General features: G+C 37.4%; 1 protein-coding gene across 3 annotated transcripts in view; it reads left to right on the forward strand.

Annotated features, from left to right (window-relative positions):
• LOC127651284 (FRAS1-related extracellular matrix protein 2-like) overlaps positions 1 to 23945 on the forward strand; it is a 48191-nt gene extending 24246 nt beyond the window's left edge. The window contains exons 10-25 of one of the 3 annotated variants that reach the window (XM_052137046.1): positions 338 to 502; positions 635 to 817; positions 986 to 1116; positions 7860 to 8018; positions 8874 to 9177; positions 9439 to 9570; positions 9692 to 10023; positions 10225 to 10417; positions 12263 to 12367; positions 18520 to 18528; positions 18913 to 19040; positions 19186 to 19320; positions 19458 to 19584; positions 19816 to 20003; positions 21106 to 21252; positions 21347 to 23945. In XM_052137046.1, coding sequence (XP_051993006.1) covers positions 338 to 502; positions 635 to 817; positions 986 to 1116; positions 7860 to 8018; positions 8874 to 9177; positions 9439 to 9570; positions 9692 to 10023; positions 10225 to 10417; positions 12263 to 12367; positions 18520 to 18528; positions 18913 to 19040; positions 19186 to 19320; positions 19458 to 19584; positions 19816 to 20003; positions 21106 to 21252; positions 21347 to 21868 — 2960 coding nt within the window. In that variant the 3' untranslated portion in view covers positions 21869 to 23945. Of the gene's footprint in view, positions 1 to 337; positions 503 to 634; positions 818 to 985; positions 1117 to 7859; positions 8019 to 8873; positions 9178 to 9438; positions 9571 to 9691; positions 10024 to 10224; positions 10424 to 12259; positions 12368 to 18519; positions 18529 to 18912; positions 19041 to 19185; positions 19321 to 19457; positions 19585 to 19815; positions 20004 to 21105; positions 21253 to 21346 lie in introns of all 3 variants that reach the window. The other 2 variants (XM_052137045.1, XM_052137044.1) reach the window with 2 other exon arrangements.
• The last annotated feature ends 18 nt before the right edge of the window (positions 23946 to 23963 follow it).

Raw genomic sequence — 23963 nt, forward strand, 5'->3', positions numbered from 1 at the left:
ACACCGAAATTCATTATGAGAAGGGTCAGCTACACAATAAAGCAGATTTTCGCTGAAAGATTTAAATGTGTTCGCAAGGCAAAGGTATTTTTCATGAAAGTCGGATTTGGGGCAAGTTGTCATATAAGGTCAACCTGTGTTCAATGTATCCATGTGTATGTGTTGAACTGAATTTGTTTTCCTGTGCGATAATGCTAAAATATGTTTTAGCTTTTTGTAGCCAAGACTTTAAGGTATGTGGATATGCATGAATATAATTAAAAAAATAAATTATTGAGAAAAATATTGACCGGCGTAAAAAGTGCTAAAACTGTCTCCCCAATTTGTATGTTTACAGGTGAGATTGAGAAGCCATGTGTAGTGTCTTTAGTTGATGACTCAATTCATGAAGAGGATGAGGAGTTCCGCTTGGTTTTGGGCACCCCCAAGAGTAGATTACCGTATGGAGCTTCAGTGGGAGAACAGAAAGAGGCTTTGGTCACAGTCACTGACCAAAAGGACAGTGAGTATTTTATTATTGTTATATTTCTCCATGACAAACATCAGTAAAAAACCTTGCTGGGCATATCAAAGTATTGGTACTAATATTTTGATATTAATGTGTACTTGTTTTCTCTGATTCACATTCTCTCAGAATCCGTAATCAGGTTTGCTGAGATCAAATACAGCATTAGAGAGCCACAAGTTCCTGGAGAGATTGCAGTAGTGAAGATCCCTGTCCTACGCCAAGGTGATACCTCCAAGGTCTCTGTGGTGAGAATTCATACCAAGGACGGCTCTGCAACATCAGGAGAGGACTACAATCCACTTTCTCAAGGTCAACACAAGTCACAATACATGAAGGCTAAACTACAAATCCCATCACATGCCATAGTAATAGCATAAATTATTCTAAAACATGTAACACTACTACAGATTATTATTTTGATAAGCAGAACAGATGGATTACTCCTCTCTGTACTTCTTTGTTTGTTTGCCCTTATAGATGTGGAGTTTAAAGAGAGTGAGACAGAGCATGTGGTGGAGATCCAAGTTCTTTATGATGGACAAAGAGAGATCCGTGAAGCTTTCACCGTTCACATGAAGCCTGACGAGTATATGGTGGCTGAGACACAGGTCAGATACCATCATCTCTATAAATACCCCCAGAGACGCCACATCACACAGTCACATAGATGCACACTAACGTGCCTTGCTTGCTAAAATAGCCAAGCAGCAGCTGCCTCTGTCAGCAAGGGGCAATCACTGTCTCCAGTCTCTTTCAGAGGAGTCTGTATGATGCAGATTGGTCTCAATGGACACACTGACCTATAAAAAGAGTTATTCTATGAACATGTATACAGCCATGTTTTAAATGTGTTTGAATTGATCTATATTATTTATACAGGAGGTATACGGAAATTAAAGGCCCTGAATAAGCAATATCACCATTTTGTGTTAAACGTCTTGAGTGTTGGAGTCATGTGACGCTATGCGAGGATCGGATGTGTGAATGGTGAGCTCTGTGCAATTTGCTAGTTTTAACACTTTTAATTATAGAAACCAGTGAGATTCGATACACTCTGTTTCATAACTGTTCTAGGAGGACAATATGTCAAAGAATTCAAAATACTCAGGCTCTGGAGACATTAAAAACACTTACGTGCTCAAGTTGATACCCTCAAGAGGGCCATGAGCCAGGGAGCTGATTTAGTTGGAGAAATGCAGGAAGTGCTACGAGAGTTGCTGTGCATGTCGGCAATGCTGACGAAGGTCGTTGCTGACTTGGAGGATCTTGCTGTGGTACCTCAATCAATCACTGCCATGCAGGCAAAATTATCTGAGATGGTTACAAGAGTGGGGGATGTCGAGAAACGAATAGATTATCTGGAGTCATCAATATGTTCGTATTGTTGGAATTCCTGAGGATGAAGAGGGTCGGGATATGATGAAATTCCTGGATGGGCTGCTTCGGAATCTTCTCGACATAACAGTCCATAAGCTGGAAATCGAGCAAGCTCACATGGTTCTGTTGTGGAGATCCGTGGAGGGCGACAGGCCCAAATGAATTCTGGCCAAATTTCTGAGATCATCCAATAAAGATCTTGTGTTACGCGAGGTGAGGAGTAAATGAAGGCTTTCTTGGAAAAACCACAGCATTTGCTTTTTCCCAGACATTGTGAAGTCGACAAGAGAGAAACGTTATTGATTCAAGGAATGCAAGAAACTTTTACATCACGTCATCATTCTTTTTGCACTGATATTCCCGGCCAAATTAAGAATAGATGCTAAGGAGGGATGTAAAACATTCACATGCCCACAGCAACGATGTCCTTCATAAAGTCAAAGGATTGAGTAAGTAATTTTGGGGTACTCATTCTTTATAGTCGAATGAACCGGCTCACTGACCATTCACTTCGCTGTTTGAGGAAACTGAGCATTTCTTTTCTGCTGGCTCCGCCAAGCGGCTGGAGTTTATTTTGTAGAGTGGCACACCTTCTGGACAGTTTTATAGATGAATCTACACACTCTTTGAGTTTGTTCCGCCAATTGGCTGGATTTTTTTTATAGATTATATTTCACTGTGTAGTTTTGTCTCACAGGGTTTGTGTAGAAACACTGGATTGAGCAATCTGACGGCGAGGTTTTCGCAAGGGTCCTCGTAGGCATTCATGGACTGTTTGAGTTTGGAGGGATGGATGCCAGTTGGCATTGTCGTGCGTGGGGTTAAAACCTTTTGCTTTTTTCTGTTTATTTTGTTCCAGGGAATGTTCAGGTTTTAATGGTCGCACCGATGTTAAGAATGTGGTCATTATAATCTTGTTTTTACACACAATCTATTTTTTGATAGGGGTGGATTGTCTCTCTCCACTTGGAGTGTGGATGGGTTGGGGCACCTCATGGAAAGAAGGAAGGTTGTTTCTCTTCTTAAGCATAGGAGATGTGATATGGTTTTTCTTTGGGAGGTGTACCTTTCTCCGCAGGAATCAGATAAGTTTGGAGGGATATGGGCTGGACATTTTTTTTATGGTGCTGGCTCGAGTGAGAGCAGGGGAGTCATTGCAGTGATAGGGAGACATCTACAGTTCAAATGTCTCAGGTAGAGTGGAGATTGATTGGGAAGAGTCATTATTGTTTTGGCTGAAATTCAGGGGCAAAGTCTTATTTTGGCTAGTGTTTATGCACCTGGCACGGATGATCAGGGCTTTTTGTAGATCTTTAAAAGATGTTGCAAGCCGCTGGCACCCCTCGTGATGTAGTATTGGGAGGAGACTTTGGTCTTTTGATGGACCCGGTCCTTGATCATGTTGAGGCAAAGGTGTGCGGGCCCCCAGGAGCAGCGTTGATGCTTCACAGGATGTATGGATATCTTGGTCTTGCAGATATTTGGAGACTTTTGAACCCATCTTGTAGGGACTATAAAAAAATTTAGCGGTCCATAAGATTTGCTGTAGAATAGATTATTTTTTATAATAAGTCCCTCATTTCATCTGTTGTTGATTGCTCAATTGGAAACATTTTAGTCTCAGATCAGATGCCCTGGTGTGTTTTGAGGTGTTGCAACATACAGAGTAAGGGAAATCATATAGTCGGCATTTTGATGTGTCTTATGCAAAATCCTGACTTCCAACAGACACTGAAGTCTGAAATCAATGTCTATGTGGAGACCAACTGGGGGCCGGATCATGCAGTGTGCCTCATTCACCAGAAGGTCCGGGCACAAGAGCTCGTGAAATTGGAAGGGAATGTTAGGGGTGCCAAGGCGGAGCTGAAGTGCCGAGTGTCATCTGATGGCCTCGGAAAGTTGATCCGATTGAAATACAGATGTAGTGCTTGTAGCATCTGGACCAATCAGATACACATTTATTCATTATTTAATGAATAAGCCAACAGATGTCTCAAGACTGTAGCAAGGAGAGGCCCACGCAGGCTTCATTTATGTCTGATCCCCCACTGATTGTTATCAGCAAAGGAATGCAGAAAGTGTGATTCACTCCTTTCCCTGTATGAAATGGACACAAAGCCCAGAACAACTGACCTTTCATCATTAAATTATTTCACATATATATCCCCAGGACATTGTGTATTGGATCATTACTGTCTTGTAGAGTGTACTGTATACTGTTTTATGCATGACTTATGACAGGACTACCAGCTAATGTAAAATTATTTAGTATCATGTTTCCTACTAAATGCATCCTTGTGTGATACAATGGACAATGGTATATATATATATATATATATATATATATATATATATATATATATATATAAAATTCTGACAGCATTCATTGTATTCTTGCTATATTATTCAGAGCATAAAGGGGCTTAAACTAACCCCAATCATGCAATGAGTCAGCTTCCAAACAAAGGAACATTTCCCACTTGGAAATTGCGCCTTTCTCATTGGTCAAGCCAGACTCTGCAGGAGGGACCTCCAGCAGAAGTTAAAAGACACGTCCCGCCTCTTACTCACTCTCTTTCCCCTGGCTCTTTCCCCTGACTCTCTCTTCCCTCTGCTGCTGGTCGTGCTGACCACGAGGCCTGCGAGGCCGGCAGGTCTCAACTCCTCAATCCATGTGCAACTACCTCAACCATAGAGTCAATGAACATCCCAGTTCATTGTAATTTCTTCGTTCAACATGGAAGAAATCGATTGCAACTTTAACACGATCAATTCAAGGAACCATCAAGCCTTTCTCCTGCGACTGCATCCGGGCACTCTCTCAACAGCCAAAGCAATTGCAAGTACTGTACCAGTAGCTAACTACACCTATGTTTAGGATAAGAGGTAAACCCCTTTGTAACAAAAGGTGCTTTTAAAATAAGAGCGTGTGGTTCTCTCAGATGGTCAAAATGACTTTTCATAACTGCATTTCCCCTATTCTGATCCAGTTTCATTTTATTTTCCCTTTCCCATGTATGAGTGATTTTGTATGTATGTTTTTGTTTATATTAGTTATGTGTTCGTATTTTAGTTAAATAAACTTTTGTGTACATTCTTGCGAGTTGATTCTGGTCTGCTTGTAAATCAACGTAAATGTAACGATTCGATCTCAGCTCCATGCTAAGGAAGAGTTATTTTTGTGAGGCTATAAAAAATATCCTCCTTGAGAATTGATAGATGATCAATACAGAGTGTTCGCTGGACGAACAGATACATTGATTAATATTAATTCAGCTACATCAAGTTGATTCTATTAAGCAATCCAAATGTTCATAATTAATTATAATGTTTAATTAATTATTCATGTTTCCCTTTTAAAGATATTTTGGACTGTGGAATATTTTGATAAATAATCTCATCCCTGTTTCTAAATGATTTTGCTTCAAAGCTATACCTATATGTGTAATATTATTATCAATAAGCCATGAGAATAATATTACTCCAATAAGAGAGTTCATCATAATTCTCTTATTAAAGCTAATTCCCTACAGTAGAAATTGTGAGCTGATGCAACGAGACGTTGTATTACGATTCTAATGGTGGAGAATTTATTCAGACAAATAATCTAGTTATTTGTCATTTGTCTAAATTATAACGGTTGTCAAATGCGACTGATTCCATTATAAATTTCCTCACATAGTAATGTAGAAATAAAACAGTTTAATTTAATTCCTAGCTCCCACATACGGTTTCCCTTACAATGTTAATGTACACTACACTTTAAACTGTACAGTGTACATTTATCATACCAAATTCACTACATATATTGGTTTGAGAATCTGGGCACTTTAACTGATTACTGTTTATTTGTGCATTGCAGAACTTGTTTTTCATTAGTGTTGACCCAGATCCCAAATCACTGGTGTTGGTTGCTATGGCGACAACAGTTCAAGGGAAGTCCTAAAGAGACTCTTCCGGGGCAATCTACAGTGTATGCACAACCTGTCGATGCCATATTATAAACACAGTACAGCTAATCTAATAGCATGACACAACACCCCCAAATATGATACAGTGCTGTTTTGTCACATAGGGTGGAGTTTTGGCTATTCAGGGCAGGACGGTCATGCTTTGAGTCTGGGGTCAGAGCAGGAAGACTTCTGGCTAGATGTGTAAAACAGGGGGAGTCTTTTTCTACCATTCCTTCAGTGAAATATGCTGGTGGTGAAATGTTTACCTCCGCCATTGATATTGATAATGCTTTTAAAGGATTTTATCTTGATCTCTATAGTTCCACATCTTTGTCTACTGAAGAGGATATTCAAATCTTTGTGGAACCATTAGAACTTCCTAAACTAACGACTGATCAAAAATATTCTCTTGATTCTGAGATAACCTTGGAGGAGCTTGGCAAGATAATTAAGGCCTTGCCTACATGCAAGGCTCTGGGGCCAGATAGCTTTCCCGCTGAGATTTTTAGATCTTATGCTACACAGACTCCACTTTTGCTATAAGTTCATATGGAATCATAGAAGAATGGAACATTTCCGCCAACCATGACACAAGACCGGATCAGTCTGATTCTTAAAAAGGACAAAGATTCAAGTGAGTGTAAGAGTTTCCCTAATCCAGCTAGATGTTAGCACCAGTCAGGGTGGCCCTCTGTCCCCCTTATTGTTCTGTCTTTGCCCTGGAACCATTAGCAGCCGCGATAAGAAAGGAGGATGATTTTCCAGGGATGGTGGCAGGTGGCGTGGCGCATAAACTTTTGCTTTACGCAGATTATATTTTATTATTCGTCTCTGACCCTAGGAGATCTATGCCTTGCCAACACAGAATTATTCATTCCTTTTCTAAATTCTCAGGATACAGAGTGAATTGGTCTAAATCTGCAACTTTGCTCTGACATCGTACTGCCCGGTAACAGCTTTTCAACTGGGCGCCTTCCAGTGGCCCAATTAAGTATTTGGGTATTATATTTCCAGCAAATTTAGTTAGTTAATTTTGAACCTTTAATAGAAAGGTTTTTGAGTGATGTGGGCAGGTGGGCTTAATTACATTTATCTATGATTGGGAAGGTTAATGTTATTAAAATTCATTGTATTCCAAAATTCAATTACCTGCTAATCTCTCCCTATAGATGTCCTTCTCTCTTATTTCAAGCAATTTGGTATACAAGTCCTTCATTATGAATGGTAAAAATCCCAGATTACATTTCAGTAAATTCCGATCAACAAAGGTGGGCTAAGCCTACACAAGATTTTGTTTTATTATTATACATTCAGTCTCAGACATTTGGCTCATTGGTCACTTCCACCTGAGAGTGCCCCTCCCTGGTTTTGAATTAAACAGGAAGTTCTTGCACCTATTTTGCCATTGCAATCCTTTCTTTTAAACTAACCAGAGAAGTGAAGTTACACCCAGTGATCTTCTGGGTTTGCACTTGGTATGGACAAAACTGTCAAGAGTGTTTAATTCTGACATTTATTTAAATGTTTCCTCGAGCATATGGCTGAACCGAAAATTATGTATTAATAAGTCCCCTTTCTGCTGGTCAGAGTGGATTGTAAGGGAGCATAACACTCAGTGTCCTGTATGAGAGTGGAGTGTTGAGATTCTTTGAAAATATGGTTTAATATTTTGGGATTCCCAGGTTTCAGTTCTTTAGGTATTTACAGATGAGCCACCTGCTCTGTACTATTTTTGGGAATAGCATACACCCCCCTAAAGCGGCAGATACTATGGAAGTGGTGATTACAGCTTTTGGAAAAGCTGTAATATTCGGGGGAAAGGTTTAATTTTATACAATTTGATGTTGAATGGAATCAATAAAAATTGTTAATAATAAAAAACGTCTTGAAAGTATAACTTTCACAACATATGTTTTTACTTCCTCTTATGTTATTGTAGTATTGGTTCAGAGTTATCCCTTCTCACCTGAAATGGGATTGATGGTCTAAATGGTTGCCTTTTACTCTTCTACTTTCTTTAGATGAACAAGGCTATTGTCTACATCGAAGAGATGAATAGTATGGCTGATGTCACCTTCCCAGCTGTGCCTCAGGTGGTGTCATTGCTGTTGTATGATGATACAATTCGGGTTAAGGACAATCCCCACCCTCCAACTGGATATCCTGTTGTTTGTGTGACGGTGAGTGTCACCAATTACCACTTTTACATGCATACACTTTTTTACAGAAAGCAGCATTCTGAAACATCATGTAAACTAGAATGCCGGTTACATTAAATCCTTTAAGGGATTAAAAGCAGCTTAAAACACCAAGGTTTATCCCAGAGAATGCAGCTTAATGTGGGCATGTAAATGTATAAGCAGCAATCAAACGATTTTTCTGAGGAGTCTGCATGTGCGTGAACAGACCATATAACAAATGTTATAGGATGGAGCCCAATAACATGTCAACACAGCGGAAAGAAATTCAACATTTCTGGGAGTGCAGTGAGAAAATGACATACACTAAGTATACAAACACAGCAACAATTATGGAATGTCTGGAAATAAAGCAGGGAAAAAACTGAGAATAAAATATTCCTCGGATCCCATGTGTTATTTACTCCAGCGTCAAGGAGAAATTACACTGCTGTGGAGAAAGCTGCTTACTGAACAAGCCACATGTATATGGGAGTACAGAGAAAGCCGTTAACATAGCTCATGTAAACGCATACACTGATTTCGTGCATTAAGCAGCTTTCTCACAATAAACAGATTTCTGGTGTCCATGTAAACTAGCTCATTATTGCCCATTGGGCCTTTTCACAATTAATGACTTAAGTTTTTATGTCCCTATTCTTAATGTCACATGTTCATATGACCTCAACACATACAGTTAATAATAATAATAATAATAATAATAATAATAATAATAATAATAAAAAGTCTCAACAGAGTGTCTTCTGTCAAGTAATTGAAAGTTTGTTTTATTAGCCCCTCATTCTTCAAAAACACATCAACATTTCTGATTGCCTCCTTGTGTCTATGTTCCATCAGGCCTGCAACCCCAAATACTTTGACTTTGACAAGACCGGTTCCATTTGTGCAGTGGAGAACATCAACGATACACTAACTCAGTACCGCTGGCTGGTTAGTGCCCCCAGCGGGCCGGATGGAGTTACCAGCCCCATGCGTGAAGTCGACACCAACACCTTTTTCACAAACACAAAGTCAATCACCCTAGATTCAATCTATTTTCAGGCTGGCTCCCGCGTGCAATGTGCCGTCCGAGCCTTCAATGCCAATGGAGATGCGGGGCTGGAGCACAGCTCACCCATTGTGGTCATAAGCCGAGAGGAAGGTGAGGCTGATGTCACCTGCACAATTTGGCTTGCTGCTCAATAGAGTATAATTATTAGTACAACATTACAACTTCTTCTGTAGTGTCTTGGACAATACTTTAAAACTGCATTTGTTTTGCCAATAGAATGTGTTAAAAACAAATACAGTTAAGATAGAAAAAAACTTTCAGAAAAAAAAAACATTATGCAATACATCTGACAAGGAACAAACACTAATACTTGCAGATTTTATTTTATTTTATTTGCATTACTATGTGCAGGTCTGTGTCAGCCTCGTATACCTGGTACAGTGGGTGCTGAACCGTTCTCAGCTAAAATCCGTTACACTGGCCCAGATGACCCTGATTACCCCAATATGATCAAACTCACTGTCACTATGCCCCACATGGATGGTGAGTGAGCACTTCCATCACAATTAATGCAGCATTGAGTAAATGCCAACTTAAATGTAAAAAAATTACAGTATATTTTGTCCAATGAACCCTATTTTTTTGTGTTTATTTTTTTTACCAGGCATGCTGCCTGTAATCTCCACACGGCCCCTCTCCAACTTTGAGCTTACCCTGAGTCCAGATGGCACACGAGTAGGGAACCACCGCTGCTCTAACCTCCTGGATTTCAATGAGATTCAAACAGCACATGGCTTCATTACAGATTCCACAAAGAACCCAGAAATTATTGGAGAGACTTCGCCCTACCAGTACAGTGTGGCCATGCGTAGCGCCAATTCCCTTCGATTTTACCGCAACCTCAACCTGGAGGCATGTCTGTGGGAGTTCAGTAGCTACTATGACATGTCAGAACTTATAAATGACTGTGGGGGATCTATCGGCACAGATGGACAGGTAAGGAGTTCAGGAACTACAGGTTGTTAGGAATGTAATGATATATTTAGAAAAGCCTCTAAATAATGATCTTCATATAAAGATGAAATATCATAACCCTAGAAGAGGGGAAAACATATGCAGTTTCAACTCCAAAAACTCTGCTTGCTTATCCTTGTGTCTTGTGTGAAAATGTGTCTTCATGTGTACCTGTGTCTGCAGGTGCTGAATCTTGTTCAGTCCTATGTAACCCTGCGGGTGCCTCTGTTTGTGTCCTACGTCTTCCACTCTCCTGTTGCTGTTGGTGGCTGGCAACATTTTGACCTGAGGTCTGAGCTGCGGCTCACCTTTGTGTATGACACTGCCATATTTTGGCAAGATGGTATTGGAAGCCCACCAGAAGCCGAACTGCAAGGTAATATATAAGTACCATACTGCAAGTATTACAAACCCTGCTTTAACAACCAGTACAGTGATGCATCAGAAAATTATTGGTGAATTGAACCTTCGCTAAACTCCGCCCCTTGGTTATGTTTGCTCGCTCTGACAAGCTCTGCAGAACTCCCCATTGGAATGAAAGGGAGACTGCCGTGAAGGATGCAGTTTTTGGCCAAATATTCTTATAAATGTAATGAACAATATTTTTACGTGGGCTGGTATGAAGAGTGAAATTGTAATGCATACTTATCTGAAGTATTTTGTAAATGAAATTGTTAAATTACACAGTAGTTTCATAAAAAAAAAGAGACTGTGAATCAGAGTCAAGGCAAACAATTATTACAGTCACTTGAAAAGAGTAAAACTTAATTTAGTAGCATTTACATATCTAATAACATTAGTGTAAGTGAACAGAACTGTTTATAATGTTTCATAACACACTCATTTTGATGCTGTAAACGGTTTATTTGCTATTGCTTTTATTATCATCACAGTAGAGATGATAGTGGACTTTAGAAGGAACACCCAAACATTGACCCCGCTCACCATTCTGAACAGCACTGTGGCAGCAGTGGAGTCATTCAGGTACCTGGGCACTACCATCTCACAGGACTTTAAGTGGGAGAACGTCATTGACTCCATTGTGAAAAAGGCCCAGCAGCAGTTGTACTTCCTTCGCCAGTTGAGGAAGTTCAACCTGCCACAGGCGCTGCTGATACAGTTCTACACAGCAGTCATTGAGTCTGTCCTCTGCACTTCAATAACTGTCTGGTTTGGTTCAGCTACAAAATCAGACATCAGAAGATTACAAAAGACTTCCCTTCAAGAGCTGTACACTTCCAAAGTGAGGAAAAGGGCTGGAAAAATCACTCTGGACTCACCCAGCCCACTCCCTTTTTGAACTGTTGCCTTCTGGCAGGTGCTACAGAGCACTGAGCACCAGAACCATCAGGCACAGGAACAGTTTTTTTTCTCTCAGGCTATCCATCTCATGAACAGTTAAAACTGCCCCATTGAGCAATAATTATGAGCAATACACAGCTTAATCTATTTATATTTATCGAACATATCCTACCTCTTCTGCAATTACATTCCCTTGCACTATCTGTATATAACAGATTTGTATTGGTACATATGTGTATATATATATATCTTATTGTGCATTTCTAGATATACTTATATTTTCTATTCACTTTTTATTTTATTCTATTTTTTATTATCCCGGCCTTGTTTTTGTATTGTTTGTGCACTTGAAGCTTCTGTCACAGAGACAAATGCCTTGTATGTGTAAGCATACTTGGCAATAAAGCTCATTCTTATCATTACATAAATTAATTAACGTTCAGTTTTTAGCTTTCATTTGCCTATGAGCAAATGTAGGTGTCGTTGCAGATGTTATATGTTCATTTAGGAATGAGGGCTGATACAGTTTAATCCATAACATGCTGTTCTCCTGCTTTATTTAAAGATTATAATTTTTTACATAAAGAAAAATGCTGCAGGTATCATCTCTGGGTAACTCGTGTCAATTTTACAAATGACCCGGCAACAATGTGTTCTATTAAAATGAATGCAAGAGTGTTCCAAAGATGGCCGACGGTGGACTGACTTGCTAGAAAAACTTCGCGAACACAGGATTGGTCAGAAGCGCTTTTAAACAGGGGCTTAACAAAGGGTCAATTCAAGTACTCATTCATACATATTAGAGTTCCATAACAAAAGTTCCATAACTTTTAAAGCATTTCCTATGCATAAACCTGCAATCATAAGCAAAATCTTCTGTCATCTCTGATGTTATTATTTGTGCATTTATCATTTGTAGGTGCCATGTATCCCACCAGCATGAGGATCAATGAAGAAGGCCGTCTTGTTGTCAACTTCAAGACTGAGGCTCGATTCAGAGGACAGTTTGTAATGTCTCATCCAGGTAACCCTTAAAAAAAAAGCCTTTTACAGCCCTCTAGTGGTCATATTCTCTCAAATTATTTATATCCTTGCTAGTTGTCATGAGTGTCGGAATCCCCGCTCAGTACACTGGGAATGGGTACATATTTTCTTTGTTTGATTTGGTAGTTGGAATATATTTTTTTGCATACATTTTACATTGTCTCCGTTTGCATATCGGTCGCCTATAATAAGACTGTTTATTTTTGCGTGCTATTGAGGACTCTAATCACCATGTTGTCACAATCCTCAAACAAATATCTATGACGTGTTATTTATTTATTTTTAAATACCCGTCTTACAAATGACCTGATTCTGTGACACATTATCTGCCAGATAGCCACACTAAAACTGTGAAACTACAGATGTAGAATTCTTCAGCTAAAATTCATATTTTTGCTCCTCCATTTTCATCGTCCTCCTTATCTCTCTTCTCTGCAGTGCTCATAGTGATTTGTCGTCCATGAACAATTCGTTCATTTTGAACGAATCTTTTATATGACTGGGTATGCCCCATCGCACAAAAGAAGAAAATACAACAACCTTATACATGTGTACATAAAATCACCAAAATTATATGCACGAGGGACATACAGTTATGGCATAAAGGGAAAACAAAAAACAAACAAAACAAAAAACATATTAAAAGGAGGGAACCCTTATTCCAATATTGTATCTCTATTTATTATAGACTTCATAATCTTATTTAATATCTGGGATGTTTTAAAGGCTTTTTTTTAAGTTTGCACAGAGAATCAGCAAAACCTTTTATCTCAGAGCGAAATAAAATAAAGTTAGGTTTGGATGTTATTACTTTGGATTTGTGGATATTATATTTTCCCAACAAGCACAGGATTTTGGAGCAACACTGGTCGAAGTAAGTAATGTTTTTCTAATGTTGTTGCACTTACAATCTAAAAACATCTACTCCTATAATCAAACAAGGTGGTTCTTCCTTTAGCAGTGAGTACTGTAGCGATGATTTAATAAAATGAAGAAGTTTAATTGATATGCCATTAATCACCCTTGAAAACTCACTATGAGTGACATTAACATCATTATCTTTGATAAATTCTTCATAACTAATTGGATTCCTGCTATTCTCAATGAAGTTTGAGATAAAAAAATTGTTTTTTTAAATATGGTCCTGTTTCTATGCAAAACATACTGATTCTATGAGGTGAAAAGTTATGCTTGACTAATTCATAATTCATGGAAGCTAACTTCCATGAATTATGCTTGTGGAAATTATCTAGTTTGATGGGCAATTTGTTACCGTTCAAACTACAACCCAACAAAAATTTAAGCCACCACAACCATCAAATATTACATTTGGAATAAAAAAAACAGGGAGCATTACCACCTAACATGTTTAACCCAGTTGACTTTAAACACCTGGTTAAGGGTTGTGAAATCTATAGCATTAAAACCCCCATCGGCATAGTTTCTAATCATTGTCAAATGAGTCAAATGAAGCAGCTGTTTTAGAGTCAACATATAAAGATAGGGCAGGATAAACCATTCTTGAAACACCTTCAGCTTTGAGAGCAGTATCCTTCCCTTCATGGTTAGGTCCCTCAGAAGCCATCCATTGAAAATAGCCTTTGTTTTCTGCATCTTAGGAGAAAAGTTGTCATCCAGTCTTTCACAAGCCGTTTTGTTGATTGTGATTTCAAGATATTTCACTGATTGTTTGCCTTTCACTCCACAAAGAGAAGATTTGTTAGATTCATGAACAGTTAGTATCTCACACTTATCCATATTAATTAGAAGGCCGGAAGCTTTTGAAAAGATTTTCAGTCCATCCATAACACTCAGAACCTGGTTTTCATCTTTTAGAAAAATACATGTGTCATCTGCCAGCTGACTGATTAAGACAACATTTTCACCACTTCTTCTACCATCAGCACTAATACAATTCATTGTATAAAAGATTCAATAATTCTGCTGAAATCAAAAAGGGGAAATCGGGCAACCTTGTCGTATACTCCTAAGTACAAAACGTTTTGAATTTCCTCCTGCAAGGGCAACACTGCTATTTATACCTTTGCATATAGTTTGAACTATGGTTTAAAATTTTAATCCAAATCAAAATGTATCCAAAGCTGTATATATACAGGTGAAACTCGAAAAATTAGAATATCGTAAGTACTGAGTACATATGCATGATTATACTTTTCAGAGGGCCGACATTTCTGTATTTAAAATCCTTTTTTTTTATTGATTTCATGTAATATTCTAATTTTCTGAGATTCTGAATTTGGGGTTTTCATAAGCTGTAAGCCATAATCATAAAAATTATATCAAATAAAGGCTTGAAATATCTTACTTTGCTTGTAATGAGTCTATATAATATATTAGTTTCACCTTTTAAGTTGAATTACTGAAATTAATTAACTTTTGCACGATATTCAAATTTTTCGAGTTTCACCTGTAAATTCATCCTCAATAGAATCAAATGCCTTATAAAAGTCATAGAAACGAAATAATGGCACCATCTTCAACATGATCAGAATAGTCTAACATACTGTATCAACCCTTCATAAAACCTGACCTGAAATATTGAAATGATTTATTCCAGATAAGGCTTCAATCTTTTAGCAAAAAGAGAAGTTAATCATTTATAATCAGAATTTAGTAGTGTGATGGGACGCCAATTTTCTATATAAAGAATTTTTAATAAACATCTTTTAATAAGAGATCTTTATTTGGATTGTGTAAGAGAGTTTTGGATAATGTATGATCTAACTCTTCCAATGATAAGGGACTTTCACAAATATTTGAGAGATGAAAAATGTTTCACATGAATGAAGGTTTTGATAGAAGTTGGACTCATTTTATTTAGAATGAACTGAGCCATTTGGTTCTTGATCTTTTAATGGCTCCTCTCACTTTTTCTAAATACAGTTTGTCAAGATTCTCTTGTAGAACATGCTGTCTCATTAAGCAGTTTTCTGAGAATATTATTTTACTCAATATGTCTTTTTGAATATTTCTTTTTAGACTGTTCTTGACCATATTTAATTGAAAAGCTAATTCACTCATTTCTTAATAATTCCCATTTTAAATATATAGAGATATCAGTCATATCTTTGTACCTTTTATGATATCTTGTATTGCTACATAATAAGGGCTTTGATTTAAAAAGGAACAATTCAGTTTCCAATAACCTGAATATTTATTTTTTGCATTCTTAGCATTTGAAAGCAGCAAAGAAATTCCAGCATGGAGCTGGTTAGATTTCACAAGATTAGATGAAAGGAGTCAAAGAATTTGAAATCAACCAAAGGTCTATTTGTGATTTTTGTGACCTATTACTTTTAAATCAAGTAAATGAGTCTGTCAAGTAAGGGTGAAGAAACCGGTTATAAAAGGGGACTTTTCCTTTTAACTGAACAATCATACAGGAAAGTTCTAAGGAAAACAGTACTCCAAAAAATATCAAGCTATATCACAGTTACAATACATCTGCCCACTGATAAGAAATGAGATTCAAGTATATTTCCTTTAAAGTTTCTGTTAAATATAATTGCCATGCCACCAGAGTGATTAGTACAATGACAAAATAGAGCAACACCCCCCAATTGATTTTGCCAAAACTTTTTGTCCCTTTTACATGAGTCCATTGCATGAGGAAAGAAAGTATCCCTTTTTTGAGAATTACAAAATAAAAAATAATTCTTAGTAATGTCACGAGTCCCCATACATTAATTGAAAAACAAGAAGGTGAGAACATTAACATATCTAACTTTTAAATTATAAAGAGATCTGTTAAAGTGCAAAATCTCAATATTACACAGTACCATTTTACAATTAACTATGGTGCATAAGTGTACCATTATTACCTCCCACCCTTTTTGCTTCTTTAAACCCCTTCTTTCAGGACAAATAAATTAGGTATAGCAGCATCCAAGGATAAAACAAAACAAAATATTGGAAATAGTAGCTGCCCTTGAACGTTTTTGTCCAAAAGTTTCAACATTTTTAGATTGTATGCACATCCGGCATAAAATTTGTCCGTATTAAGAATGAATTAATGTTTTTCAACGTATTCAATGCCATCGGCTGTAAATGTTTTTCCATCGTTAATGACAAAGGGGCCTTTGAATCTTCTGCCGTCTGGCCTCTTCCAACAGAGGCTATAACTTACATTTACATTTATGCATTTGGCAGACGCTTTTATCCAAAGTGACTTACAGTGCACTTATTACAGGGCCAATTCCCCGGAGCAACCTGGAGTTAAGTGTCTTGCTCAAGGACACAATGGTGGTGGCTGTGGGAATCGAACCAGCGACCTTTTGATTACCAGATTACCAGTTATGTGCTTTAGACCACTACACCACCACCACTCTTGATATTGATCCTGTTTTGGTCTAAATTTAACAAACATCTATAAAAGATGTCCCGCACTTACAAGTTTAAGTTTTAAACAAGAACAAGTAGTCTAAGAGAGAGATTTGTTCATTTTGTCATAGCTGCACATGCGCAAATTTCGAGCTCGTGTTTAGATCATTTGACACGGGGACAGATGCATAGGCTCCGTAAAGGAAACAGATTAGTTCTCCGAGTCTTCGGGTAGGAGTCTTTCATTCATTTGACACATAACAGCCTCATAGGTACCTATAGGATCTGTACAGGAAACAGAATTGATTACTTCACCTCCCAAATCGGTCTCGGGTACAAGTCGTTCATTGACAGCTGCATAGGCTCTGTATTGCAAACAGAAGTTGCTTAATACCTCCCAAATTACTACTCCCAACAAGCGGTTTGTGATGCTTTATTTTTGACCTTACAGTTACACTTTAATTTTAGCTTCTTTATTTCTTACAATTTCAAAACTTTGTGAATATTTCTGTCATGATTATTTTTCCCCATAACATTGAATTTAGTAATAAAGAGTAATGTTTTAAACCTTGTATGACATTTATCTTCTCATCAGAAAATATCATAGACTCCAAGAGCCAAGAAAACCACATATTATTTACTTGTTTATAAATAAGTTGATTTGGAATAAACTGTCATTTATTTTTTCTTCATGATGCATCCCCTCGTTGTATTATTCATTTATTCTTATGTTCTTGTTGGGAACTGTAGACCCAAATCAAATATATATTATAGAATTTCCCTTTGAATTTACTGTTATTTATCTAAAACCATTTTACTTTAATTTTACACTTGGGAGAAAATATCGTGTCAACACTTCTTGCATTAAATACATGAAAATAATGAATTGTGACAATTCTTACGATTTTAAAATGTAATTTATTGCCATACTGACATGAACTGATCACGATAAACAACTGCAACACACTGACTGTGAGCTGTAAATAATAAAAAATAAATACAAAATAAAGAATGCTGAGTAGTAGTGATCACGTGACAACATAAAGAAGACCGACAAATCAATCTATTCATTTTTCTAAACTAGTCTCAAAGATCCAAGTCAGAGATCCGATCTTCCCATCAGTGCTCAGCATTGCTCACGCGCTTACCTTTATGCTCGCTGCCTTCTGATTGGTCGACAACAGTTCAGCAGAAGTTGCAGAAGGTGTAGATGTTTTTTGTTTTTGTTTTTATTTATCTAATTGTATAATAATATATATATATATATATTTATCTAATTGTATAATAATATATATATATATATATATATATATATATTTATCTAATTGTATAATAATATATATATATATATATATATATATATATATATATAACTGCATTACTGAACAATGACAAAGTCCAAAATTATCCTAGCAATAGCAACCAGGTGTAGTCAGAGATGTGGTGTTGGGGATGTTTTTTTTTATATAATATTTTATTTTTAAACATGGAACTATATGCCTTATAATGCCTCACGTGGAGCTGTGAAATATATCTTTTTTTCTTTTTACATTGATTTTTTTTTTTACATACGATTTTTACATATCTGTTGTGATTCTGAACCATCAGTGTGTAAAACTTGTGCCAGTGTTACGGTCACAATTACTTTTTGATAGTGACTTTTTGATAGCTCATCTGTTGATATCTTATCTCTACACTTTATTATTGATCAGGGGTTCATATCCTCTCTCGATGCTAGATACTTTCTCAATGTTCTTTCGCTGTAGGCTGAATATTCTTTTCTAAACGCAGAGCATGCACGTGAACTGAGGTTGAGATTGTCGCAACATACCAACAGCACGTAAACTCGCCAATCAATCGGTTTATAGAACATCCGTATGCACATAAATCCAACTGCTGATGGCAAGCGTGTCAGTCCTATTACTCAAAACACAGGGGGGCGCTAGAACATTTGTTTTGTGTCGCCAGAAAGCGTTTGAGTCACTTTTCAAATGACTCAAACGCAGGAGGAATAAATAATATTTATTTATTTATTTATAGATATTTTTTTTTGGTATTATTTTAAACATTATTTTACAGAAGTGTTGCTAAATCTAAAATAAAAAATAAATAAATAACATGTTTATTTGTAATACTAGTATAAAGTTTTTGTACAATAATAGTATTTGTGTTTTTGGCTTTCAGGAACCACTTTGTCCTCCATAATAATATCAGCTGACCACCCTGGACTCACGTTCACACTTTCCCTGGTCAGAACAGAGCCAACTTACAACCAGCCCATGCAACAATGGAGTTTCGTTTCTGACTTTGCTGTAAGTTCAATTTTTCTATGTAGTTTTTCATTTCGGAAATCATCAGTTTTCAGTTGGAAATAGACAAAAATGTTTACAACATTTTATGATTATAATTTATGAATATTAAAAATATACATATTTTTTTTTTCTTTCTGGGCATTAGGTCAGGGACTATTCCGGCACCTACACTGTGAAGCTGATTCCATGCAGTGCTTCACCTAATGGAGAGTTCAGCATTCCCCCTGTGTGTCATCCGAGAGAACCCATCACTTTTGACATGGACATTCGCTTCCAGCAGGTTGGTTACAGAGCCCTTATCGGCCATTTCATGAAACTGCAGATTACATGTTTATTATTGATTCAAGTAGCAAAATGTACTAAAAATGTAAGATATAAATAAAACGTAGCATTTGATACTGCTATGCTGTTTCTTAGGTGAGTGACCCTGTAGCAGCAGAGTTTAGTTTGAACACACAGATGGTACTGCTGTCAAAAAAGGAGCTGTGGCTTTCTGATGGCTCCATGGGGTTTGGAGAGGGCACTGACACAGCATTTGCTGAAGGTAATACTACTAGACATTCATGTACAATAATATGAATAGACATCATTTATATTTTATAAATACTATTATTAAATGCCATTTAAAGAACACTAAATACAGCAGTTCATTTATTTTTACCTACAGGATATGTATGCTATGGGTGAAATCAACTGAACTTAACATAACTGATTTAGTCATTATTATATAATGAAAACTACAAGATTGAGCTGATGCCTTTTGATCCCACTCTAGGTTCTAAAATCTATGGGCGTGTGATGGTGGACCCAGTGCAGAACCTTGGTGGCTCTTTCTCTTGCAGCATAGAGAAGGTGTTCCTCTGTACTGGCACTGACGGCTATGTGCCAAAGTACAGCCCAATCAATAAAGAGTATGGATGCCTGGCAGATGCTTCGTCTCTGCTTTACAGGCTCAAGATCTTGGTATGTGAGATATATATATATATATATATATATATAAAAACATCACATGTGAGCAAACTATCCTATCATTGGTCAGTATGTTTGTGTGCTGTTCCAGGATTTAGCGCATCCATTGATATACTGGTTAAAATGATATACCTGAAAAATTGGCAGTGGTCAAACTTTTCGACTACTGTTTATGCCACGGTTATTCAACACGTCACAACAGGTACAGAATGTGCATTCCAGTAAGAGGTTGCGCTGCAAATAAACATATCCTTCAGTTGTAGAATTAAAGTCATGGTTATTTTGATCTGTTATTTATTGTTTTTGCCTTATTTCTGCATTGAAAACTGCCTGAATTCACGGTCACAAAGCACTCTCTCTCCTGCACATGCGTGCGCGCGCACACACACAAACACACACACACACCCGAAAGAGTAAAGCCACGTTAAAATAGTTGAAGACATCCTACCTTTGTTCTGCTGCTGTCTGAAAGACAGAAGTGACCGTATTAAAAATTACCTCAGGAATTATGTATGCTATAACTCATATTTTAAACATACAATTACATTTAATATAGTCACCAAAATACTATATCCACATTTTGATTATGAATTACAGTGACCTTCTGACTCGCAGACCTACAGTCTTCTTTAAAGATTCATCAGGTATATTCATGGTTTTTATAGAGATATTGTTTGGTTCGTTGGTCCACTGGGTCGTGTTCATATGCCTAAACAAACCAAACTAAGGGAGAAAACGCACCAGGTTCCAAAACAAATGCTTCAAACAAGCCAGGTGTGAAAACAAGTGGTGCTCGGGAGGAGGTGGGTTTTAGTGTGAAAACTCTCATGACGTGTGGCAGTGTAACCAGCATACCTGCAAACAACTGAAGTAATTTACATGCTAGACAAAAAGGGTATATGCTAGTTGATTGCCAAACAGATACAAGTCAAAGGACCTATCAGCATGCACCATGCAAGCCATCTGGTTTACAGATTACACTTCCAGAGGCCCTAATAGCTTGCGCCATGCAGAGTTTCATGACTCTAATCAACTTACATCTCGAAATGGAAACAACAATGCTTAAGATGCTAACATGAGATTCTTTTAACTTTAGGACAAAGCCCAGCCAGAAACACAGGCTACGTCCTTTGGAAATGTACAGTTCGATGCCACGCTGGCTTTGGACACACCTGGAGCCCTGCCCTTAGTCCGACAACCTGGATCAGATGGCTTCACCCTGTCATCATCTCCTCTCTTTCAGGTCAGAGACAAGCCATTCTTTTAAAATCCTTGTGAAACCCAAAGAGAAATGTAGATTTTCTGAATCTTTAACCATTTTCACTCTGATTCTTCAGGTTGCTGCTGGCCGTGAATGGTTCATCCACATCATCTACACTGTCCGCTCTAGAGAGAATGCCAATCGTGGTAAAAGAAGCATTGAATACCACCATGGCTTATCCTCCGTCATACCTGACCCTGGCACACGTAGTCGACGTGCAGTGCCTGACCCAGAGGCTTTGGACATTAGTGCAGAGAACAACCGAGGCACCAACATCCAGCATATTGCCCTGGATCGCTCTAACCGACTCCGGGTGAGCCAGCCATGGGGTCGTGAAACCTACCTGGAGCACCCCCTGGTGGAGGGAAGCCTGGGTAAGGGGCCTGGCACAGATTACTCTCTTCCCGCCGGCATGTCCACACTGCTGGGGGTGGCTGGGCTTATCCTGGTGATATGTCTGGTGGTCATGCTGGTGGTTTTCTTACTGCGGTGCAAGAGGAAAGAGAAAAAGTATCCACCTTATTCCACTTCCTCCTCCACAGCATACAGCAAGGAGGCCACGGGCATGATGCACAACAGGGACAGCTCTGAGGTTTAAATAGCACCTCTTTCTAAAATCCTCCCCTGTTCTTTAAGACATTAACGCCTAAACTAACTTTCACCATGGTGCTTTCCTCCCAAGAAGCATAGCAGCTTAGGTTGAGGAGACAGATTGAATGAGAGACAATAACAATGCTGGGATCAGTTAAAATGACACCATCCCATGTGTGGATCTCAAGAAGGTTTCAACAGCTTCTGCCAAGTTACATTTACAATCTTAATTGTGAATTGCTAGATTGCTCATACAATCAGCTATGAAGATATCTTTCCTCCAAGATAAGTACTAGTGTTCATATAGCCTGGCCAAACCATGGGAGGTTGCTTGTTGCCTTTCTCCAAAGATTATTTTGAGCTTTGTAGTACTGATGTTACAGCATGTTCCCTTTGGCTTCCACAGGAAACCTGTGCTCAGACAAACAAGAGTGAATCAGTGGTTTGCTCTTACCACTTGCTTAGCTAGTGTCAAACTCAGATTATCTGAAAATGTAACATCAATTTTTCTGCATTATACATTAATCAAGTAAAATATAAAAAAAATTAAAAAAAAAGGTTACATAGTAAACAATAATGGCATGAATGACAGATTTAATGAGGATTATTGAGTGTAGTTTTAGTTTGTTGGTTTATCACAATGTTTGATTTTAATTAAATGTATAAACTTTTTCTGAGTGTGTTCGAGCGGTTTGGTAAGCAAATGAATGCAGAAACTGGCTTCTTCAAAGATTTCTGTAATAAATGTGTCTATTTTTATATGTTCTATAACATTAACTCCTATGTTCAAGAGCACAGATCAGTGTTCCCAGATGACTGATGTGTTGCTATGCAAAGGGAGTGTGATGTTTGATATTAATAATTCATAACTATTCAGAATGTACTTATTTTTATAAATTTTTCAGGACATGATTAAAAAGTGGTTCAGAATCACACAGAATTGTGTGTGTACATAGCTGCCTATTCTAGTGTCAACAAAAGGTGTTAGTGCACCCTGATAAAACTTGAAAAGTTATGAACCACACACATTTCAAGCATTGCTACATAGTAAATGCTACTTTCATGTTAAATAATTCTAAATTAAGCAACAAATGTTAAATATGCCAATTATACTTTGACTAAGGTGTTTGCTTTTTTTATTTTCCTAATGTTTATTGTCTAACATTGTTTATTGTACAACTATTAGTTCAAGTCATCTGATTGGACACTTGGCATTCCAAGTGTGCTGGTATTTGGTATGACAGTTTTGGGACATTTCACTCTTTGTGTCACTCCGCTTGTCTGAGTTCACACCATTCCAGACAGGCTGCCAGTTTGTGCATTGCTCTTCTCTGACTACTTTTGGAACCATTTTCAATATTAGAGCAAATATAGGCTAAATCGCTATCCATCTTGCCAGATGCAAACTTACACCTTTCAAAGACAGGCAGGAAACCAATCATAATCTATTATTCATATTTTTAATCAAGTTATTTAAAATTTTGGAAATAGCTAAACACAATGTCAATGTCATTATTTAATTTGTCTGAAATTGCTTCATTTCAAATGTACAAGAGATCCTACAGCCAAGAGATTTTTTATTGTTGTTGATGAAAATAACTGTTACTTGTTTCATTATAAAGTGCTTCTGAAGTGTTTAAAAGATAAAATGGCAACTTCTATTACCTGTGATGAGTTTTTGAGTTGAATTTTTGCACCATCTAGTGTACTCTACATGCAACAAACATGTTTCCTATATTGTTTCCCAAACTGCACTGGGAAACAACTTGCAGCAACAAAGCGATCAAGGTCAATCATTTTCAATGAAAGTTAGCAAAATGATCGATGGTGTTGCAACCAAATTGAGCAGAAATTAAATAAAACTACGCCTGTGTAAAGAAAAGCTAACAACAATATTGTATATGCCAGAGCTAGCTTCCATTCAGAAATAGGGTAAAGATGAGACTCTCCTGACTATCTACAGCATTGTTTAATTTTAAAGAGCTCACAAAGAAGTCATGTGAGGACACCATTTGTTTAGCAATACTAACCATTAATTCAGGTAAATAACAGATTGCAGCTCTGAGAAAAAAAAAAAAAATATGTATATATATATATCACAA

Source organism: Xyrauchen texanus, chromosome 11 (assembly GCF_025860055.1).
Source record: "Xyrauchen texanus isolate HMW12.3.18 chromosome 11, RBS_HiC_50CHRs, whole genome shotgun sequence".
NCBI classification, from domain to species: Eukaryota; Metazoa; Chordata; class Actinopteri; order Cypriniformes; family Catostomidae; genus Xyrauchen; species Xyrauchen texanus.